This window comes from Glycine max, chromosome 17, assembly GCF_000004515.6.
Source record: "Glycine max cultivar Williams 82 chromosome 17, Glycine_max_v4.0, whole genome shotgun sequence".
Taxonomy (NCBI): Eukaryota; Viridiplantae; Streptophyta; class Magnoliopsida; order Fabales; family Fabaceae; genus Glycine; species Glycine max.
Genome location: NC_038253.2, coordinates 39,927,076 through 39,948,458, shown reverse-complemented (window position 1 = coordinate 39,948,458; position 21,383 = coordinate 39,927,076). Strand labels below are relative to the sequence as shown.

Genomic DNA, 21,383 nt, shown 5'->3' with positions numbered 1-21,383 from the left:
CGACCAAGAAGCAAACATGCTTCCATTATATCCTAGTTTTGATTATACAAAGTAGAGGCCGATCATATAGCCTGCTAGCTCATATTATTCTACCATAAATAATTAGTTATAGACGTACATGCGCCTCATTTAGATGCTTTGGGATTAAGGCATATGGGCGTGATGATATCATATCATGCATATATATTTACTTCCTGAATGTGTACCTAGCAAGAGCAAAATCAACAATGGTGTCAAGTTCTTCCATGGTGAGTACTCCGTCGTGGTTGGTGTCAGCTTTCCTTAGAAGACGACATGCTCTCCATCCGGGCATCTTGGATCCAAATTCTTTGAAAGCTTTCTTAAGTTCTTCTTTGCTCAAACGACCGTCTCCATTACTATCTGCTTTTCTCAATATTTCCCTTATTTGATTTTCGGTGACGATTGTATTCGGACCCAGAGTCTTGTACTCAATCCTAGGGATGAACACAGGCATTTTGATCTTAATTTTTTTTTCTCTCCAAGGTCACCAGTGCTTATTTGTGTTTATGGATATGAGTGGGCTATGGTTTTAGAAATGTCAAGATGAAAGTATTTATATAGCTAGCAAGAGTCTCATGGGTCTAGTCATAAATCTATTATTATTATTTAGTATTATTTGGTATGGTAGACATGCTTTCATATATATATATATATATATATATATATATATATATATATATTAATGACACCTGGTAGATATGATCGATTCTAGCTAATTAAAGTAACTGTTTTTATTTATATAAAAAAAACATTCTCGTAGCAAAAGATTTTATAGTTATGTAATTATTTTTGTTTTTCTAAAGTTGCATTATTTATTATTCTCACCCTGTCCAAATCAGATTCTTGGGTCAAATGTACGTAGTATATGATTCTCTGGTCATTGGGATCCGTCGCCCTTTCATAATGCATCATACATATCCTTATCTTTTATTCCTAAAATCTTCAAAGGGAAGATGAAGGATAATTAAGAAGAGAAAAAATCTCAATATATATGAAATTAGATAAAAAAAAATCTTATTATGAATTATTAAAATTAAAATACATAACAATTGATGGAAATGGTCTTATTCACTCATCTTGCGATTACAATATTGGAAACAAAATGATTTCTCTGTTTTAAATGAGCTTGGCAGAGGTATTTGAGTGTGTGTGCGACAAGATGACCGTGCATGCTTGACAAATTGAGGAAATGCTCAAATTTTGTCCTCAATAGCATGTTTATGGATGATTATTTAAATGAGTTGATTATCTTATATTTATAAGTTCTATAATGTGAAATAATATTAAAGTTGTTAGGACGAGTATTTAATTTAAATCATATTAAATTTTTTAATTGAAAAATAATTCTTTAAATAATTAAAATCGATTAAACAATAGTTTTTTATATAAGTAATTCACTTAAGTAACATACTACCAAATCATTTGTTCCAAAAATAAAAATTTAATAAGCAATGTTGTTTAATTTTAAGCAACTTAAGAAGTACTCTCATTAGAGATGCTTTTATTAGTTAAAGGCCATCTAATTTTATAGTTTTCTTTATTTCTTGATCGCGGCCATCATCATAGGATTTGATCTGCTCAATGATAGTGTTATATTGGGGTGGGGCTGGAAGTCTGGAACCCTAGTTGCTGTATCAGAAGTTCATGATTAGGTTCATGACTTCTGCTGGGTTCGTATGTTTGCTGATTCCTCAATGTTCTGTGTGTTTGGCAATTTGTTCACTCCTTGTGACAAATTACAAACTTTCTTTTATATATATATATATATATATATATATACCTTTTTTGCTGTGAAAAAAAAAAAAGAGCTGGTTCGACATTTGTTTTGCGGTGGAAAAAACTTTGAATGATTCTATCCTGAAACTAAGTATTGAACAAAAAATTAAAAAAGAAAATACCTCTTTCACTTTCAATCAAACATTTCTAAAAGAAAATTGAAATCTGTGATAGAATATTTCAAATATAATTTTTAAAGATTTTATCAGAAAAATTGTCACTGAATTTAATCATCAATTCATTAATTTTCAATAGAAATGTACAACAGGTTTATTTATTTATTTAGTTATTATTATTATTATTATTATTATTATTATTATTATTATTATTATTATTATTATTATTATTGATGTTACAATTACAAAATAGGTTCTTTAAATATAAGATTTAATTTAAGCTAAAATAATTCAACTATAAATCATTCATTTCAAAATTAAAATCAATTTTGCGAATATCCGACCAATTAGCACAGACTTTTAGTTTTACTATAATAAAAAAAATATCTGAAGTGGAAAATAAGAATGAATATATTCTTAGTTAATTTAAAAGTAAATTTTTTTTTTCAGTTTGGGATGCATTTTTTTTACACAATATTGACAATAAAATCTATAAATTCTTCAAAAATAAATCTGGAAAATGGTTGTTTTTTAGTTCCGGATCGATTCACAATTTTAGTTAATAAAAATGCTACGTTGGAAAAAGAAAATTAGAATCATTTTTTATGTGCAAGAGGAAAAGAAATATAGAAGGAAAAAAGATATAGAAGCTTTTTTTTTCTTAAAATGATTAAAGGTTTAAACGTGAAGTTCTCCCAACAGTAGAAAAAGAATAATCCATTACTAAGTGTGTGAATTAATTGAGATGAGATTAATTATTTCAGTTTAACTAAAAAATTTATATTTAAGGCTTAAGTTGCATTAAATATTTAGTGAGAAAATTTTCTCTCTACTTATAATAATTATATATAACTCGAAAATTATGTGATCCAGACAAAATGAAATGAAAAGAAGTAACCTTAAAATTAAACAGAATCAAACAGAGTCTCTAACTCCACGTGTAAGAGAATATTAATCTTGTTGGGCACAAAAGACCGGCTCGAAGGATACATTGGCCTTAGCAGGGGAAATGATGAAAACGGTTATTAAATGGTGTAAAATTTAAATTAGTTTTTAGAAAAGATTGAGTACCAGGATAATCTATTATTTCTGAGTTAAAAATCGTAAATTTCATTCTATTTTTTTTTCTTTTTTTCATTGAAATTGTAAAATATTTTGTGACTTTAATTTTTTTTTGCCACGCGAATTTAAAGTCATAAGGGAGTTTCTTTTAAGTCCTAAATTATTTAGGACTTCAAAATCATAAATAATTTTTAATTGCATGTCGTAGAAATTATAAACACTCATTCAAGATACTTGTGTACAAAGATAAACACTAAAGCCTTGTGAGAAAAAAGTGAGATAAATCAATTTGATTAACTTCTATTACTAACTATTTCTATTTCAATCTTTGTTCATGCTTCCATTGCAAGATCATGACAAATGCAAGAAGGTCCAACTAAGGAAATTTGAAAATATTGCAGTTATTGAAATTGTTGGAGCATTCGAAGTCTACTCTTATTCTTATTTTTTACTTGAGGACAAACAAAATTTTTAATTTGGGGAATTTTGATAACAATTAAATATGAGCTATTTTTTATAATGAAAATAATCTTAAAAATATTTATTTAGCAGTTATTTATACTTAATAGTTAAGAATTGATGTTTTTCTTATTGATGACTTGCAAATATGAAAAAGGAGGGATTAAAAGTAAAAAAGATGCAGAAAATATCAAAATATAAAAAAGGAAGGTTCGACTCAAGACGCGCTCAGCGCGAAAACACGCATTGACGCTAAGCGAGTAGCGCAGGCTTAGCGCGAGTGCACATGCCCAAGTCCACTCCACAACTATAAAAAGGAAGTCAAGCCAAGGGGAAGAGACACATATCAAAGCACTCTAATACACACCTAAAGCCTGAGAAGTCTCCCTTAGGAAATTCTTTCTTCTCTTCCATTATTTTCTATTTCCTTTTTTCATCCCTTCTCCTTTATCAGTTTCTATACCTCTTTTCAAGTGTAAGACCTCTTATGGCTATGAGAGACTAAACCCTTAGTTACGGTCTGACAGGCCTAAAAAATCAAAAGATGTATTGTATGCTTCATATCTATCAATGCAAATAGGTGTTTTCTTTTCTATTATCCTTTCTTACTTTAATTTCATGTATCATTCATCCTTGCATCATCTTTAGGGATTAAGTGCTCGATAGAGGATAATCCTTAATAGAAATACAATAAAGGTCTTACATGCATCAATTTTAGGGATTAGTTTCTAATAGAATTAAAAGGAAAAGATACCTTAATAAAATCATTGCTAGACATAGAATGATTGCATTATGCCCATGCATGAAAGCAAACATCTAGAATTAAGAGTTCATGCTCGATAAAGGATAGTTTCTAATAGAATTAAAAGGAAAAGATACCTTAATAAAATCATTGCTAGACATAGAATGATTGCGTTATGCCCATGCATGAAAACAAACATCTAGAATTAAGAGTTCATGTATTTTATCTATTAAGTCTTTGCAAAGACATTTGGGAGATAAATAGGTAAAATAGATTGGTCATCGTAAGACATCAGAGACAAATATTCTAATACATGTGAGTAGAAAAAATTCACCTAATTAGTAGAAAAAAATATAAAATAATGCATCTTAAGCAAATAAAACATGCTAAATCCTAATATTCTCATCTCGTTGACTTTCCTATTATTTTCTTTGTCTTCTATTAATAGCTATTATTTTATATCCTGTTCTTTTAAACTCATCTTTTAGACCTCATCTCATCTTCTTTTTTTATAAATTGAAAATTATTCAATATAAATATAAAACAAAATCTCTATAAAAATTAACACCTTTGAATCTTTACTACTGGAACATTTTGATAAACTTACCAAACGGTCACCACCCATCTATAGTAATTTTTGAGAAAAAAAATTACTCTCTTTCTGGTTTCGCCGCTTTAGTGATTATGAAGATTGAATAACAAAAGTGAACAAGACCATAAGAATTTTGCCTTGAACGGAACATTTATTTAATATATAATATAGGAGAAATAAATTGACATCGAGATGGAGCTAGATAAAATTTTAGAGTTTAATTATTATATAAAATGATAGTTTATAATCATTTTATATTATTTAATATTAAAATAAATATTATAAAAATTTACAAACTTATATATATATATAAATTTATAATTAAATAAGTGTATAAAATTATTTATTTTTAAGGAATTTTTTTATATTGTTAATGTGTGATCCATTTACTCAAAATTTTGTCTCTTTTTGGACGATATTTTTGTTTTATTCATTTAAAAGTTTAAATAATATTAATTATTAATTTAACTTTTAAAAATTATATATTTATCATAAATAAAAAATCATATTAAAAATAAAAAATATAATATAAGCAAAAATATTAAGATATTAATTAAATTTCTTATCCTGTCTGTTGCTTTCTAAAATAAAAAGAAACGAAAATAATATTCCCTAGAGAATAAAAGAAATAAAAAAAAAAATACTCCACAAGGTTAGTTTAGTCAAATAGTGAAAGTGTGTTGAAACTTACCTTTTTTTTTAAGCAATGTTGAAACTTACCTTCTTTTTTTAAGCAACGTTGAAACTTATCTAAAACTGATATTTTCGTTATTAATGAAAAGATCTTTATTATGATCCTACTTTAACCATAAAGTAATGATACTTTTTAACCATAAGTATGCATTCTTATTCTCCCGTATATTTTTTGTATCTATACTTTAATTAGTTTTCAAGAAATAGAATAATTAATGAAAATTGAGTTAAAGTCCGTAAACAATTACGGAACTAACTGAGTGAAAGTTGTGATAGTTAATGCTGCTATATCATTGTAGAATCCCTGTTTTTTTCCCGATATAAAGTAGAATCCGTGCTTTAAAATAACGATCTGTAATAGGAATAATTTAAAGTGAAACGTAAGTGATTAATTATTGTTATTTACTGCTTCTTACATTCTATATTTATAGATTTTTTTAACATTGTATTGATTAAGGATAAAAGAGGATTCAAACCTGAATCATCTGATGAAATTAAGCAAAATTAATACATAGAAATTAAGCAAAATTTAACGAATGCAAAATATTATATTATTGTAATTTAAACTAAGAATATTTTATTTAATATTATGTCATTCATTGTATTAGTAATAACTATTAAACATGGATATAGGTAGAAAAAAATAGTGAACCTTTACATTTATAAAACATTAATAAATTTGAAAAATAATAAGGTAAGATATTAATAAAAATGAAAGGAAAATTTTGACAAGAAAATATAAAAAAAAACTCCCCTTTTCATGTATTTTTTTTTCAATTTTTCAAAATATATAATCAAAAGTTGAAAAGAATATAAAACTTTATTAAATTCATATTAAACTATTGAGTTAAAGCTTCAACAAGAAGAATCGTAGAGATTACCATCCATGCATAGACACTAGACCAAATCTGTTGAGATATCGGACGGAAAAAAACAAATGATTTACAACCTCAGTTTCCTAGAAGCAAAGAACATATGCTACCCCCTTTAGATTTATGATGATGTTTCTATATACATGCATTAGATTTGCCAGGTTGGTAACATGATGTTTCTTTTAAGAAGGAAAGAAATTATGCTTCACCGTAGACAAACCCTAAGAAGGAACCCCCATGATAAGATCAGTGTTTTTAAATGAGCTTTACGCTTCCAAAAGTAAGTAAAGACCACCAATTGTTAAAAATTGTTGCCATTAATTAACATCTATATATGGTTCATTAAAAAGTTATAGGCTGATTTAATAGAGGAAAACCAAGAGCCCATGTTTCCAAAGCCATATATTGACATCGTGTTTAGGGTGAAAATAGAACAAGTCAGGTCAAGCTTAATTAGGTCTGATTTTGGCTTGAATTAAAAATTTAAAGCTTGATTTGACTTATTTACTCATCATAGGCTTTTTTAGGCTTAGTCTGACCTATTTAAAAGTCTGACTTAAAATACAAATCTATTAAAAATTTTATTATACAATAAATATTATATATGACTATACAGTGAAACTTTGATAATTCATATGATATTTTTTAAAATTTAATCTAAAGAAAAAAAATAATTCTCTTTTAATTTGTGCGAAAAAAAATCAAGTTAAAATTAATTCGAGCTCTCTAATATGAGATTAAAATTTCCTAATCACAATGATCCAAGTAAGAATTATAATCAGAGCACTTTAAGTATTTAACAAAATATTATAAACAAAATAAGCAAGCTAAGTAAAATACCATAAGTTCCATTTGATAATCTAATCTTAATGTCAAATACTAAAATAAATAAGAAATAATAACCAAGGCAAGTTAAATACAAAAAAAGAAGGAAATTTTTAATTCCCAAGTCATCTCCCAAACATGAAGCAACAAGGTAGCATATCATCAAATCTTCAATGTAATTTCTTGAAATTGTTCATCCACCTTCATTTTGAGGGGGAAAATGTTATTAGAATATAAAGTAATTTTACAAAACACTTTAAATTAGTTTAGGAAAGTTAAAGAAACATTTTTTAAACAGAAAATGTCTCAACATCTTACTTATATTTCCAAATAAATCATAATTATTTTTATGAGATTCTCAAGGTGATTTCTTCAAGCGGTTGATCATCCACCTTCATAATGAGGAAAAATGTTATTAGAAAAATAATATATTACAAAAGAGTCAATTAAAAATAAAATTTGTGTTCCTTTGTTTTTCGCTTCAAATTGTAATTATGGCGAATCCAATCCCCATCGCATATGAGAGCTTCAAGAGATTCTTCATTCAATCTAGAACGATACTCATCAATTACTCTACCTCCAATACTAAATGAAGATTCTAATGCATTGGTTGATATTGGAACAACTAGTATATCTCTTGCCATCTTTGATAAAATCTTATATTTGAAGTTGTTATTCGTCCATCACTCCAAGGCACTAAAAGAGGAGTTTCCATTATTAGGAATATAAGTATTTTTCTCCTCAAGATAAGCATCTAGTTCTAATTTCATTGGTGGGACTGCTTCCTTTTCATGCACAAGGCTCATTAATTAATCAAACCCAGTCATAGAAGATGTATTAAGCGAATGGATATTTGAGGAATTTATGCCACCAACATTCCTTTAATTTGAGGATGACTCTTCATTGCTTAAAGCCACATACTCATCATATAATTGTTGAAGAGCACTTCATACATTCTCCATATTTTCCTTAGCAATTTCTTTAGGCTTGTACAACAGATGGAAGCAAATGCCAATTATACGAAACTTGCACCTAGGATCTAAAACACTAGCAATGGACATCAACAAATTACATTGCCCCCAATATTTGTCAAATTTTTGTTTCATTGGGGCTGCTATATCTCTTATGAAAAAATCTTCATCCTTTGATGCATTGTCAATTACTTGCTTGACCTTCCAAACTTCTACAAGATACAAATTAGCAGTATGATACATACTGCTTGATATTATATGTGTAGCTAAGTTAAATATTTCTAAAAGTTTACATATTTTCAACACTTTTTCTCAATCTTCATTTGAAAGTGCATAAGTATAAAGAGGATCTTGTTCTCCATAAGCTGAAAAGACAACTTTGAATTTCAATGCAGTTGACAGCATTTAGAATGTAGAATTCCACCTAGTTGGACAATCAAGGATGAACTTTCTTTCTTTTAGATGCTTTTGTTCAACAACATCATTAAAGGTCTTCAATCTCACATCATTATGGTTAATATACTTCACATTTTCACGAACATTTTGAATGATATCTTTTATCTTACCAAGCCCATCTTGTACCAACAAGTTCAATATATGTGCGCAAGATCTAACACGAAACAAATCTCCATTTAGAACTAATTTTGTGCTAAGTGATAAGTTCTCTTTCAAATTCTTCAAACATGAGTCATTGTAAGAAGCATTGTCAACGACACAGACAACGCCTTTTCTTCAATCCCCCATGCCTTCAAGCACTTAAAGATGGCATCTGCTACATCAATTCCTCGCCTTGGAGCAAGCACCTTCACAAAACTTAAAACTCTCTTTTAAAGTTTCCACTCCACATCAATGAAATGATTGGTGACAACCATATACTTAAGCACTTGGTGACTTGACTTCCACATGTCAGTTGTTAAGCAAATTTTGTTGATAGTTTTCAACAAAGTCTTCATTCAATTCTTTTCTGCATTATATATTGCTAAACAATCGCTTCTCACTGTTTTACGACTTACTTTTTGAAAGTCAAGATTTTCATATTGGAAAGCCCACATCCAAACTTCATTCTCAACAATGCTAAAAGGGTATTCATTAACCATCACAGTAGTAGCAATTATTTCTCTCATCCTCTCATTGGAGTATTTATCCCCAGGAATTAGGAATGGGTTTGATGGATTAAAAGACTTAAAAGGAATGACAGATTGGTTCTTTTCTTTAGCCATGTGCAACTTCTTTTCATTGCATTTTTTTGAATGCCTTCTTAGATGACTTGTGCTACCCCATGGCCCACTAGTAGATAATCTAACTTTGAAATGCTTACATATTGCCTTCTTTCCTACTCCAACTATTTCAACTTCATCAAAATCCTTCCACACACTTGATGTTTTCTTCCTTTTTTTCTTAATAACATTCTCCTCTCCTTCTTGATTTGTATTCTTGTTACCATCAAGTTTATTAGTTGTTAGAGGTACATGTTCATTGCATTCATCACCAACCATGGGAGTAGACATAATGTACCTATTAGTAGCCACACAATAAATGAAAACTGATTTATTGAGGATAAGTTAATAAAATAAAAAAGAGTGAATTATATGCCTATTAGTTGTGTAGAATGATAATGCATACACTTATTGAATTCAATTAAATTAAAAGAACATAATGTACCTTTTTAACTTAACAATAGTCCTAATTGAAAATTGAAGACTGTTAACTTGTTTTGGCAAGTGCACCAAATTGTCTAAAGTAGTAAAGTACTCAAAAGTTCGAGTTTTCAATCCATAAGGACTTGTTTGTACTTAGATTGATGCAAACCCAATTTACAAGCAAGAGATAAATAATTTAAAATAGAAGATAAAGAGAGGTAAAAGATAAGATAAAGATTTAAAGAAAAAAAATAGAAGATAAAATATATAAGAAATTTTAATGTAAAAGATAAAGATGACGATAAAAAGATGAATTCGTAATGAAAATATGTTGGGGCCATGCCTAATTACCCTTGATGCAATGTTAATGTGTTTCTTTATTTAATGTTTTTTCAATTCCCACCCACATCTACTAAGAAACTCAATCATGATTCCTCACGATGAAGAGTCTAATTTATCTATTCTCTCTCTCAAATCCCTTTGCAGAGGTAAAACAGTAAATTGCATGAAATTTGGAGATATATACATAGGCAAAACAAGATCAGTATACCCTAGCAATGAATTGTTTAGATGTTATTTTCCAGTTCTTTAGAAATTATCATTTTCCAATGTATAATCCCTGAACAAATGCATGGATGATCATGCCATATAATAACAATAAAGCGTAGGAAAGAAACAATAAAAATTGGCATTGTATTTAATAGATGGTAAGAAAAAATTACATTACAAGGGCATTGGCTGCTAGTCTCCTAACAATGAGGTTTTAGCCTCTCATTGTCATGAGAGACTTTACACTTTAGGGGCTGATGTGGATAGAAGAAGAGGGATGAATAAAGGAAGAGAAGGGAATATTGGACATAGAAAAAGAGTTTCTCCTATTAGAGATGCTCAGACTTAGGATGTATTCATTAGAGAGCTCTGAGTCTCAGTGTATCGATGTTTCTCCTATGCTTCCTACTCCTTTTATAGGCCTAAGGTAGCTTAAAATTCACACTACCTTGTGCTAAGCGGGTCTTCTTGGCTTAGCGAGTATGACGCTGATCACATGCTTAGTACAAAGTTCGCGCTGAGTGCGCCTTTAGGCTTCTTCATTGACATTCTTCGTGCTAAGCCTGAGCTGACTCCTGAGTGATGAGACATGTTGGGCCTGTCTAATCTTCAACTTTTTCTTCATGTTTTTGCATCAATTTTCCTCCAAAGTACTTGAAATTTTCTTCTTTTGAATCCTACTGGTAAAAAATTACAATGATATCAATTTCTTCATTATTTCATTAAAAATAACGTTAAAGTGAAGAAATTGTAATCATTCTTAGCCAAAATTGACTATCAATTTAACTCAAATTTTGCAGTTATCAAAGAACTTCATAGGAATTTTTTAATTTAACAATACAGTGAGTTTTTGTTAGTCATTAAAGGTAATCAATCATAATTGAGAACACATTTTCAATTTTCTTTTTATCTCTTTCCCAAATTTAGATATTTCATACAATTGAAGATTGAATACCTATTTAGTTGAGAAGACCTTTTTATAAAAAAACTTAATCAAACACCATACTCCGACTCTAAGTATTAACACACTCTCAGTCAAGAGGTGTGTTGACGCCTTTTCCTACATTACTATAATTCACAGAATAGAACACAAAAATTAATAATTCTTAATCACATCAATAAGCCAATTGGCATTAAGTGAAGTTGCCCAACAGGTATGACGTCCAAAACAAGTGAACAACCACAGTGTGTGAGAACTGTGCGAGAGAAAGAGGGTTACTGTTAGATTTCATCTTAAAACCAATTGGCATTAAGTGAAGTTGCCCAACAGGTATATAAGCTGCACTCCAATGAGTGAGGCAGCCGATGTGGGACTTGGATATTTCCCAACACACCCCCTCACGCACAACACTTCTTGGGCTTGGTGCGTGACCAACAAATGGTGGGTGCTCGTTGCAACGGAAGCGAAGGCGAGGTCCCATAACTTCTAAAAAAACAAATAGCAAGACATTTATACCTCTATCACTAATTTCCTATTCCCCTTCTCCCTTGCCTTTCCCCACCCATTCTCACTCTCCACTTTCCTATTCTAGCACCCTTACCCCCTTAGCTTCACTTTTTGCCTCCCTTGACCCCATTTCCGTCACATTGCCACCGCATCAAGAAGTCAATCACCCCCTCCTGCACGAAAACAATTGATACAAAAGATAAGTTTTTCCCCTACAACAACGAAATTACATTTTTTTTCAATGTATTTAGTTTGAGATACACAACAAAATTACATTTCTATTATATATTTAAAAATAGATACACAACAAAATACAATGTATCTAGTTTCACATACACAACAAAAATGTAATTTTGTTGTGTATTTAAAACTAAAAACACAACATAAACGAGATTCCATCATGTATGTGTATCATTTTGTTTATTTCTTTGTTTGTTTCTTTAATACTAGATATTTGCTTTTTAGTTAATTTAATTAATTTTAATTTTGGTAATTTTTTAAAATTAAGTCTTAGTAGTATATGTTTTAATTATGTGAATATTTATTTAGTTAGTTAATGCTAGAAATTGTATTTTAGTTTTTTTAGTTAGTTTTTTTTATAATAATGTAATTAAATATTCAAATTAAGTTATAGTTATTGTGATAGTAGCCGTATCTAATTTAGTTGTGTTAGAACTTAAAAGTACTTTTATTATTTTAAATAAAAAAAGCCTTGGCATGAATGTCAAGGATACTATTTACACGTCAATCAATCATTAAAAGTTAAATAAAATAATACAACAAAAATAAGCTTTTGTTGTGCTTATAAAAAATACATAATAAATCACATTTTTATTCTGAATTTTCCAAACAACATAATAAAAACAGGTTTTCATTGTATGTGTTTTTTAAAACAATCCACAACATGTGGTTTCATTTTTTTTTTTTTATCAAAAAAAGCAACATAAGTGTATTTCTACTATTTTATTTTTTCAAAAAATATTATGGAAATGCAATTATGTGACTTTAAATACACAGCAAAATAGCATTTTGGGTGTGTCTTTGGGCTGCACTCCCAATATGTATCAAAACCGGATTTTCGTCTCTATCAAGGGTATTAGCAGAATTCCAAATATATCTGGTGGGAAAAGCAATTTTCTTGGTGGGAATAGCAGCACCCCTTTCGGATAGCTTGAATCGACCCATTCTTACTGCTGCTTGTTTTCTTGATATGCGTTGGACCAATTTGGAAGCCATTACAATTTACACACCACTTCTAAATTTCAATCCATTGGTCAGGGTACTATGTTTAATTATAGCCATTGATTAAAATTGTAAAAGAAGGGAGTGTAGCTGTGCTGTGCTTGTTGAATAAGAAAAAAGTCTCATTCTTTTTCTTTCAAAATTATCTCTTATTATCTTTAAAGTAAGTCCTTTCTGAACTAAAATTGGCATGCCAGGTGGAAAATTGGCTCTATTCATTTAGCATTTGAAACCAGGGGATTATAATATTATATCACTCTCCTTCTGAACTAAAATAATCACTACACGTTGAACATAAGGAATATTCATAATTTATAATCAAAATCCTGATTTTGCTTTAAACAGCAAGTTGATTGGATCAGATGCATTAAATTTGGGGATATCCAATTTGGTTGGATGGGAGAATTTATTTTCATTCCCCAAGGAAAAGTTCACTTTCAACACACAAGAAAATAAATTAATTAATGCTAGATTCCCAGGATTCAAAGTCAAGCTACCATGTTTTTTATGTGGTTTCCCTCAAGAAATTTTGATGATGATGTTGTTGTAACATTTAAGTCAATAAATGGTAAGATGTCAGGAACTGTGCCTTATAGTTGTTGTGTATTCCTTTTCCTTGTCCACTCGATAGAACTGTTTTCTATACAGAATCACAGATTGTGCTTTAAGATCCTCAATGGATGCAAGTTTAGATGTAGGCATAGGTAAGAGGACATAACCATTAACCGCTAACATCCATTTCAATTAAAGTGAGTGATGGAATTTCATTATGGAGTGTATCAGTAAGTAAAATGTGGGCGTTCCTACAATCCTACTCTTCTATGTGAAGTTTCTTTATTTTGGAAATTAATAGCCGTATCCTTCTTCTTGAATCCTACTTCTATAGTTATCACTATATTTGGAAGTTATATTTAATACTATTTTTATAAAGTACTATGAAGATTCACATCATGATTTATAGGAAGATAAACCACTACTATTTATCGTTGCATAAATATATAATTGGTTTAAATTTTTTATAGAAAATTTATGCATAAATATATAATAAGATGGAGTCACATAAGCGTTTTTATACTGGAAATATTCTTTAAATTTTTTAAAATTGTTATTATTGCACGTGGGAATTTGTCTATTACTGTTTGCTTGCCAATGGAACCGAGTTAAGATAGTGCTCTTTACCAAATTTGTTTGATGAATTACACAGGGCTAACTTGGCACTCTTCTATATAGTTTACTTTGTTGCATATAGGCTATATTAGAAATTTATGTACTTTTCCAAATTTGTTGTTGGAAAGAAGTTGTTTCCTAAACTATTGTAGATATTTACTTTTTTGACTACAAATTACATGTATTTTTTAAGAGAAAATTAGTTAAATAAGATTATTATTATAGGTAATAAATTTTTTATTATAAATATTTTAAATAATTATACATTCAGAACTCGAGTTCAAAATCACTTGTCATTCTAAAATAATAATTGTAGCTTAATTTTTTTTTTACCTGGAGAAACAAATCATAATATCAGAAATTTATCGTATTCATACATCATATTTAACTAAATGAGTTAAATCTTTTGATAAATAATAGTGGGCTAAAGTGATCATAATTATGTAAAAAGTAAGTCGAGCCTTAACAAAAGGCCTAACATGTCCAAGCTTAGGCTATGGAATTATAAAGTAAATCAAATCAGGTTTTGATAAGACCTTACTAACTAGCTTAATCCAGTTATTTTCATCCCTAACGAGAGGAATAAAAAATGAAAGGTTTAAATATTACAAATGTTATTAACAATTTTTTTTTTTACAGGGACTGATATATTTGCATTAAAATGTATTTGAGCCATATAATTTTTTCCTTTCTTTTCGGGGGATGGTTGGGTTTGGCAGGGTTTAATGGTTGAAGAACGATTATTGTAAATGATTCACCTCCCTTTCAAAAGTATTGGGTCATCGATGGATTACTGCATTCCTTGCATGTTTTATATGGGGGAAAAAATGAACACCTCCTTGCTAGGAGAGTAAAGTAATGTATCATGGTCCAATAAAAATTCATAGCGTATTCTATTTTGTTGTTGAGATTGGCAAGGAACGAAGGTTAGTGTCCATTTGGCTGGCCTGGACCCACTTGAGTTAGTCCAATCGTCAAAAGGATTACGTGGGAACCAAAATGTGATGGTCTACCATTCTCATTGTTGTTGTACCCGTGCAAAAATTGTGTTCTCAAATAGTTTAATTTGGACAGTTATGATGTTCTGACGTGAAACCTATAAACATGTTTTATGTACCAACAACAATCAACATAATAACCAAAAAGGACTTTATATATAATTATATATCAGAAATTAGTGGAGCTAGTTTCACAGTGTAGTTTGTGACCAAATATAACTCTTTGAACTTTCTTTGCATTTAGGAATCAAAATTGACAGGGCAACCGATTAGGTGTTGGTGAGCCTGCTCAACTGCCCTAAATTTTTTTTCCAATTTTATATTTCTATGCTCCAATGAATTATTGAGATTGCTGTTTTACTACTCTATCCCTTCCTTCTGGTTCAGAAATGATTAAGGGACAAGAGAAAAAGTACTATGTGACCATTTTGTCATCTGAAAATTTTGTCTTGAAATATTTATAGGTGCCCACTGTCAACTAAACCTAAAAATATAAGCAAAACAATTTTTGCTTCCATTCTTTATAATCTCTTGCAAAAGGAAATTGATCCTCAAGGAAGGGAAAAATGGAGCTACATAAATGGCCTTTCTTGCTTTGAGATTTACTCATAATTTTCTAACAACTCCTTCCAAATCCATTGCCACTCGAACTAATCATCATATTTAACCACTACTTGATCTAAATTTCCTAGTGGGGAATTCATTTTTGTACTTACATAGTTCAGGTACCCTCTCCATTTCAGGCATTGTTGTTTTTTCCTAACGTTATTACTCAAGGGATATGGATGTTTGGAGTCTTCAAAAGTTGGTGAAGACAGCACCATCTAAAGCATTGGTCATCAGAATCAACTTGGTCTGTCTTGCCATCTTTCTGGTCGTCTATGCAACCTTTCTTCTCCGTCCATCTTCATCCGTCTATTTCGAGAATGCAGCCTCCCTTGTCCGGTGCTCCTTGCGTGAGTGCCATCACAAGGTAAGGTGAGCCTACTCTAATGTAATGGCATTCTATTCTTGTTCCTCTTCTTCTCTTTGTGTGATTTGCTTATGGTATAATTTACTGTGTTTAATTTTTCTTAGACAAAATCTATATTAAAGAGAGTATATAGAAAATTACAAATCCTCCTTAGGATGATCTCCTAGTATATGCCTGTTCAATAATCCTCTAAAGAAGAAGCTAGGTTTATGCCAATAGTTATATTTGTTTATGCCTGTTCAATAATCCTCTTAAGTAGCTAGGTTTATGCCAATAGTTTGAACGTATCATTGGCTTTGGCGGGTAATTTTAGAGTGTCTCCTCATTCTACCATTTTATACACATAAAAAAAAAAACTGAATTGCTCACTTTAGCCGAATGAGATTGACCTATCAGGTGGAAGTATCATATACTAAACTACATTTTTCAACAACAAAAGTTTTATCTCATTGAATGAAATTGATTACATGGATCACACGACATTATTCATTATTCCTCTGAACAACAACAACAAAAATTCATATAAATATTTGTTTGTAGTGTTTTGATAAGTTATATACATCATAGATGTGTATGTATGTGTATTGTATAACTTGTATATGATCTTCAAACTTGTAGGGAGAAAAAAGCATAAAGATGAAAGCAGTGTTGGAGAGGAATGAAGATAGGAGGGCAAAGCAGAACGCGAGTAAGATAGAAGTGCCTAGTTTCTTTGGCGAAATGGGGAAAGGAATGAAGATAGGAATGGTGAACATGCAAGAAGATGATGTGAGTGAATGGAGCACCCTTGGAGAAACAAGCCACGTTTATTTCGAGAAAGTGTCACAGTTTTTCAATTGGACAGATTTATTTCCCGAATGGATAGATGAAGAGGAAGAGACCGATGTTCCATCGTGCCCCGAGATACCAATGCCGGAATTCACAGCATATGAAGGCATGGACGTGATCGTGGCCAAGTTGCCTTGCAATTACCCAAAGGAAGGGTGGGGAAGAAACGTTTTCAGGTCGAGTAATGATACGTCAACACTTAATTGATATTTTTCATTTCTCTCTATCTATTCATTCCTTTCACATTGTATCACATCAACACTTAGTTGATACTTTTCATTTTTCTCTATCTATGTGTTTCTTTCACATCGAATCACTCATTGTATATACACTTCTTTCTCTCTTCCATCTTTATGATGTATCTTTAGATGTCTAATAGCGCATAGGTGTTCATGCATGATCATTTTTTATTTTTTTTCAGGTTACAAGTTCATCTTATTGTGGCAAATTTGGCAGTGAAGAAGGGGAAGAGGGATTGGAATTGGAAGACGAAAGTGGTTTTGTGGAGCAAGTGTAGGCCAATGCTGGAGCTGTTTCGATGCAACGATTTGGTTAAGCAGGAAAATGAGTGGTGGTATTATGAGGTTGATGCAATGAGGTTGGAGCAGAAAGTTTCTTTGCCTGTTGGGTCCTGCAATTTGGCTCTGCCTCTATGGGAACAAGGTATGCTTAGTTGCTTGCACATTCAAATGTTTATGTTTTATGTTATTTTTGCCTTACTTGAATCAAGCAAAGGTGACATCATGTGACTAGTAATTATTAATTAATGAACATTAAAATAATTGCTTAGCAAACAAACTTCTTCTCTTTCTGTTTCTGGTTTTTCCATAAAAGTTTTGCGCATTGTAACACGTTAAAGCATACATTCGCAAACATAAAAAGACCAGACACATTGCTTCGCGCGCCAGGTAGGGGTCGAACCTACGACTTTCTGCTTAGGAAACAGACGCTCTATCCACTGAGCTACAGGCGCCCATATATTGTTTCAAGACAAATAATTTATTATTTATATGTAATATTGTAAGTAGTCTTGTGTTGTAGGTAAAGTTTGTGAATTAGTTGATACCTCACATCAAGCATAGCTAACAACTTTTTAAAATTGTTTCACAAGACATGAATATCAACGCAGACCATCAGGTAGATCTTTACCAAATATTTTAATATATATCTTCCCCATGAAGCAAGGTTGTTTAGCCTTTTAGGTAGCATTTCTGTTCAAATGAAGATAAGGGTTAGAGTATTTATAAATTAATATATATTTATTTTCTTTTACGTCTTTCTTTTATTTTATTTTTTCTATATAGTATTTCTTTTCTAATTAATATATCTGTTTGACAAAATTTCATACTCAATTTTCCCGTACGTTAAGCAAAGTTATCCATTCTTTTAATCTTAAATTTTGATCATCATTAGCAATTGTCCGGTGAAATATATCCAATCAAACAGTGTAGTTATTTCTTCGTTTGTTACTCTGAAACACATGAACTAATGTTTAGAGTTGTGCAAACGATAAACGAAACATGTACTAACCGTTAATCATATTGTATTCAGTTTACTGAGGAAGTTTTTGTTGATTGCATGTCCACAAGTTATTCTGTTTGAGAGAGAGTAAAGAACGGTCAAAATTATAGTACAAGCTTCTTAATTTTAGAATTTTTTTTTTGCATATCAATTGATAACCACTACATAATTTTAATAGACGTGAACTAACCACTTGGATGGCTACCTCAGTCTTTCTTCTCCTAAAAAGTAATGTTAGTTGTCTATATATTGACTTGTCATAATAATAGTTTACTTCTAGTTTAGCATGAATCTTGTTTTTTATTTTTCTCAATGCATGCTTGTTATAATATCTTCAATTTCCTTGTGTACCAGAAGTATCGTGTTTTAAGAAACCCTTGCCTTGCATTACAATCAAAGTTAGTTACCATTTAGCTTTCAACTTTTCCTGCACTGAGTATTTTATAAAATCATAATAAGATTTTACTTATGACCGTATCAAAGGCTCAATCATGCATTCTCTCGTAGGAAATAAGGAAATTAAATGGCCTACATATACAATATTTTTTTCTACACTAGCTATTTTCGTATAAGCAAACTACGTATATTACGTGAATATTGAGGAACTAAAAATCTGAAATTGTGAAATTTGTGTCCCTAAAAAATTAGTTTCAAACACAATTATGAAATTTGAGAAACTAAATTCCCATAATTGTAATACTTGAAGATCCGACTGACACACTTGAAATATGAAAAATTTAATTAAAAAGAATGCATTTGTGATATCTAGATATTCAATTGAAACAATTACAACTTATGATATTTGAGTAACATTAAATTGATTCAAAAGGATAAAAAAATGTGATAGGAGGAGAAAATCTGCTTAAATATAACAATAATATTATAATAATAAATTATTTGGTGGATCAATATGTAACTAAACCTACAAAAAATGTTTAAAAAGTAGCTAATTAATATGTTAATTTAAATTTTGTTTAATGTTTCAGGAATCGACAAGGTGTACGACACGTGGAACCTGGAACAAAGCGTTAAAAGCGAAGCGCGATCAAAACGTGAGGCCTATGCAACAGTGCTCCACTCCTCAGAAGGCTACGTGTGCGGCGCAATAACGCTAGCACAAACCCTGCTCCAAACCGGAACCAAGCGTGACCTAATCCTCCTCCTGGACACCTCCATCTCCGTCGCGAAACGCCGCTCCCTCGAACTCTCCGGCTGGAAGATCCGACTCATAACCCGGATCCGAAATCCGCGGGCCGAGAATGGCACCTACAACGAGTACAACTACAGCAAGTTCCGACTCTGGCAGCTCACGGATTATGAGAGAGTGATCTTCATTGATGCTGACATCATCGTCCTCCGCAACCTTGATATTCTCTTCCACTTCCCACAGATGTCCGCTACTGGTAACGACCAGTCCATCTTCAACTCCGGCATCATGGTACTCGAGCCCTCCAACTGCACATTCCACGTTCTCATGTCGCGCCGCCACGATGTCATCTCCTACAACGGGTACAAAAACTTTCCGTCATATTTCTTCTATATATACATAAAAAGATGTTACGTTATATTATAAGATGTAGCATATAGGCTGAAACATAAAAAGTTGTTCATTTTAGGATTATTAAAATTTAGATTTTGTTGTTTTTTTTTTTTTTTTATTTTCAAAGAAAATAAAAAAATAAGAATAAAACTAAGGTTGTTTGAAATTTAAAAAATATTTTTAAAAATAGATCTAAAATTGAAAACATTAATAAATCAAAGTTTTTAACTTTTTCTGAAAAAAAAAAACATGATAACACCATCATACATATTTTCTAAATCTTGAAAGAATAAAAAAACAGAACATTTAAATCAAGCACCACCTTATTATTCTACATCACTAATTTTCGTTTTGATTTGTTGTAGTGGCGACCAGGGTTTCCTGAATGAGATCTTCATGTGGTGGCACAGGCTTCCGCGACGGGTGAACTACTTAAAGAACTTTTGGGCCAACACGACAATAGAGGCAGGTAGGAAAAATGCAATGTTCGGGGCGGAGCCGCCGAAGCTCTACGCGATTCACTATCTAGGGCTAAAGCCATGGCATTGTTATAGGGACTACGACTGCAACTGGGATGTGGAGGATCAGAGAGTGTACGCGAGCGACGTGGCACATCGACGGTGGTGGAAGGTGCACGATGCTATGGACGAGAACTTGCAAAAGCTGTGTAGGTTAACGAGGCAACGAAGAATGGAGTTGAACTGGGAAAGGAGAAAGGCTGGGAAATTAGGGTTGCCAGATATGCATTGGAAGATCAATGTCACGGATCCCAGAAGAGCTGGCTCGATGTTGATTGGCTAGGTTAATTAGGTTCTAGTTGTTGTACAATTACACCACATTCTTTTTTCTTTTTTTTTTTGGATTTGGGGTATTTGTTTTTGTTTTAATTCATGATTTTACGTACTGAGACATTTGTGGAGGGGCTTTCCATGCGGTTTATTTATTTCTGTGAATAGGGTAGAGCATTAGATGGTTAGTCAATTAAGGAAACGGGAATAATAAAAAGAAATTCATTACAGTTTTTGTCGATCTTGATTCTTCAATATATTTTTTTTTTCCATCAAATTTAATTGATCAATTCTTTTAGCATGTGTTTGGATCACGTTCAACAAGCTCGTTTTCACACTAAAATTAATTATGTCAAAAGGAGAAAAAGACGTAAAAGCTATAAGTTGCATTCGATAGACATATAAATTAACATGCGGTTAGTTGTTATTATGTCTTTCTATCAATTTTTTTACCTGAGAAACTTTCAAATTAATCCCTTTTTTTCCACTTAAATAACCATGCATTAAAGATTAATTATGGTATGTTTGATAATAAGATATTTTACTTCGTTTTTAACTTTT

General features: G+C 30.9%; 1 protein-coding gene and 1 non-coding gene across 3 annotated transcripts; one reads left to right on the top strand and one right to left on the bottom strand.

Moving 5' to 3' along the window:
* Positions 1-15,624: 15,624 nt before the first annotated feature.
* LOC100795248 (UDP-glucuronate:xylan alpha-glucuronosyltransferase 2) lies at positions 15,625-21,063 on the top strand. Of its 2 annotated transcripts, none has more exons than XM_003549352.4 (5): positions 15,625-16,145; positions 16,764-17,149; positions 17,395-17,636; positions 19,481-20,003; positions 20,400-21,063. In XM_003549352.4, the coding sequence occupies exons 1-5, from the start codon at positions 15,954-15,956 to the stop codon at positions 20,833-20,835; spliced, it is 1,779 nt and encodes a 592-aa protein (XP_003549400.1). In that variant the 5' UTR covers positions 15,625-15,953; the 3' UTR covers positions 20,836-21,063. The 2 variants fall into 2 exon arrangements, with proteins under 2 accessions (XP_003549400.1, XP_006601291.1); XM_006601228.3 differs by having other exon boundaries at positions 16,017-16,150.
* Positions 17,874-17,946, bottom strand: TRNAR-CCU (transfer RNA arginine (anticodon CCU)). Its single transcript has one exon. It is a non-coding gene; the product is annotated as a tRNA-Arg (tRNA).
* Positions 21,064-21,383: the final 320 nt, after the last annotated feature.

What these genes read in the sequence shown, in the direction of transcription:
- LOC100795248 (XM_003549352.4), top strand. Translation starts at nt 15,954, where the DNA reads ATGGATGTTTGGAGTCTTCAAAAGTTGGTGAAGACAGCACCATCTAAA. An exon ending in TGGGGAAGAAACGTTTTCAG is followed by an intron (nt 17,150 to 17,394) that starts GTCGAGTAATGA and finishes ATTTTTTTTCAG; the next exon opens with GTTACAAGTTCATCTTATTG. An exon ending in GATGTCATCTCCTACAACGG is followed by an intron (nt 20,004 to 20,399) that starts GTACAAAAACTT and finishes GATTTGTTGTAG; the next exon opens with TGGCGACCAGGGTTTCCTGA.